General features: G+C 34.0%; 1 protein-coding gene across 1 annotated transcript; it reads left to right on the top strand.

The window, feature by feature from the left end:
* Nucleotides 1-219: 219 nt before the first annotated feature.
* LOC106144234 (olfactory receptor 8K5-like) lies at nucleotides 220-1146 on the top strand. Its single transcript, XM_013352293.1, has one exon. The coding sequence runs from the start codon at nucleotides 220-222 to the stop codon at nucleotides 1144-1146; it is 927 nt and encodes a 308-aa protein (XP_013207747.1).
* The last annotated feature ends 1822 nt before the right edge of the window (nucleotides 1147-2968 follow it).

Raw genomic sequence — 2968 nt, forward strand, 5'->3', positions numbered from 1 at the left:
GAGATTATTTCTATTCCTTTATGTATTTCATATATCTTCCCTACTTTAGAAAGCCAAATTTTATTTTGTTCAAAAATATGTAAAAATTACTGGTGTTGTCTATTTTGTGAATAAATATCTATTCTAATTATGACTACTGCAGTGTTTATGTGGTCATGAAAATGGTCTAATAAAATTTTATTTAGTTTCTTCAAGAAGAACTAATTCTCGATCAAACAAATGGACCGACACAATGCAACAATGCCGAAGGAGTTCATCCTGATGGGAGTTACCCAGAGTGCTGAGTTGAAACTGCCTCTGTTTGTAGTGTTCCTCACCATCTACGCCATCACCGTGGTGGGAAACCTGGGCATGATCATTCTGACCAAGCTGGACTCTCACCTACACACCCCGATGTACTTTTTCATCAGACACCTGGCCTTCATCGATCTTGGGAATTCCACGGCCATCTGCCCCAAGATGCTGGTGAATTTTGTTGTAGATCAAAACACCATCACCTATTATGCTTGCGCCACACAGATGGCATGCTTCATTATGTTCATCATCAGCGAACTTTCCATCCTGTCCTCGATGGCCTACGACCGCTATGTGGCCATCTGCAACCCTCTGCTCTACGGTAGCATCATGTCTCCCAGGCGCTGCCATGTGCTTGTCGGCATTTCGTACCTCTACGGGACCTTCCAGGCTCTGCTGTTCCCTATTAAGTATTTCACGTTGACTTTCTGTGGCACTAACGTCGTTACTCATTTCTATTGTGATGTTGTCCCCTTGCTACCTTTGATCTGCTCGCAAGTGCAAGAGACGGAATTGTTGACTATATTGTTTTCAGCCTTTAATTTAATCTCATCTCTTCTCGTGGTGTTCTCTTCATACACGCTGATTCTGTTAGCCATATTTCGAATGCGTTCTGCAGAAGGTAGGAAGAAAGCTTTCTCCACATGCGGTTCCCATCTGACAGTGGTGGTGGTGTTCTACGGGTCCCTTCTCTTCATGTACGTGCAGCCTAAATCTACTCACTCATTTGAAACGGACAAAACGGCTTCTGTGTTTTATACTTTAGTGATCCCCATGCTAAACCCCTTGATTTACAGTTTAAGGAACAAAGAAGTCAAAAATGCTTTGCATAGAGTCTTTAAAATTCTATGAAGACTTTGTTTTGGTTAGTATTATGTAATTCTATAATAATATTTGATAACTATAGCTATCACACGATAAAATTTCTTAAATAGCTGCACAATTTAACTCCTCATAAAAATGTATTATAGTTCATGTTAACAGATACTGTTACACTTATATGTACTCTTATAGTTTAAATATCAATTTAATATTGCATTCTGACTATCATTTCTTGTTTCAGAATAAATGTTTAATTCAGTAATATACAAGTTTATATTTTACCAAAGGTGGACAAATTAGATACTCTATATCAATAACTTACATTTTTGTCTGCAATATTTGGGGGGGGCATCTATCTTCACTGTTTTTGTTGTATTAATAAATAAAATATGATTAAAAATAGTCTCTAAGTCTTTTTCAGGAAACATGTCATTCATACAGATATAAACTAATAAATTTTGAAGACTATCTTGATGACATTCACTTTTAGTAAAAGTGATTTTCTGGTTATTTTAACATAAATATAAATTAATTTTGCTTACATGTTTTATAACACTTTGAGTATGAGTGTGTTTGTGTGTGTACATAGGTGCAGATCTCCCATGAAGGTGAGAGATATTGAATCAATCCCACAGGTACTGGTAACAGGTATTTATAAACAAGTCAATATAAATATTGAACTAGTAAGCCTCTTCCCTCTAAGCAATATCTAAAGCCCTGCTCATACTTTTTTAGATGTGACAGCCTGTTTATCTGTTTCTCTTTCACTCAAATACAATGCCTTATTGACTCTGAATTGTGAATGCATCACTATGATATTTTTCAAGGCCATTGCAGAAACAAACAAAAAACAGCTGATATTGAAATGTTAGTGTATGCTTTATTTTATATATGAAAATTAGAAAAACTAAGGTTTTATAGTTAACTTTCTCTATTTTAATTCTAAAACCAAAATTGTTATTTTCTTCTTTTGAGTTTATGTATTTAAAAATACTCATCTATCTGTCACTGACTGCTTCATGGTTTCCTAATTTTAGCATTATCGATTTTTTTTTTTGCATAGGTATCTTTCTCTGAATCTTGAAAGTAGCAGGACATGTGGTTTTACACTTATCCTCATCTCCCGGTTACATACAAGAAATCTAGCTTCTTAAAATACTTGAAAACATGATTTTGTTGTCTTAGCTTAATAACTTATTTACTAATTTTAATGTATTCTTTGAAAATGTTATACATATATACAAAATATGATCGAATGGCCCACTCCATTTCCACCAATGTCCTCTCACCAGGTAGGTCTTCCAAATTTCAAGTCCTACTCCTTATTTCCTTTTGTTTAGCAACCACCTACATCCTAAAAAATGTCAATCTTATTTTGTAACCTCTGTTTGATTTTTATCTCTTTTACAGTATTTAATATTTTTTGTAAATCATAGTGACATTTTCAAAAATTAAATTCCAAAGGTGCTATATCCATCTTATTTTTCTTTACTTAATATCCCCCAGATGAGAGCATATGAAATCCATTTTATTCAGTGGTATTTCCATATACAATGTTTTTCTAAGGCAGTATTTAATAAGAAAATGTAATTGTGGTGAAAATATTCTAATGAACATTTGTATCAGTTGCATTTACTGGTTCTGTTGTCTTCCCCCCATCTTTGCAGCTTCAATTCTAAGTAGCTTGAATATGATTTTACATCTCCCCCATGACAAACACCCATTTATTGTTTATCTCAGACAAATATCATTTACTGATACAGGTTATAATATAAATTCATGATTCAAAATGTCAATAAGTGGGGGTGTTTATCAAACTCAACTCTGTTTTTTTTTCATATTTCCTTGCCAG

This window comes from Microtus ochrogaster, linkage group LG9 (genome assembly GCF_000317375.1).
Source record: "Microtus ochrogaster isolate Prairie Vole_2 linkage group LG9, MicOch1.0, whole genome shotgun sequence".
In the NCBI taxonomy this organism is placed as follows: domain Eukaryota; kingdom Metazoa; phylum Chordata; class Mammalia; order Rodentia; family Cricetidae; genus Microtus; species Microtus ochrogaster.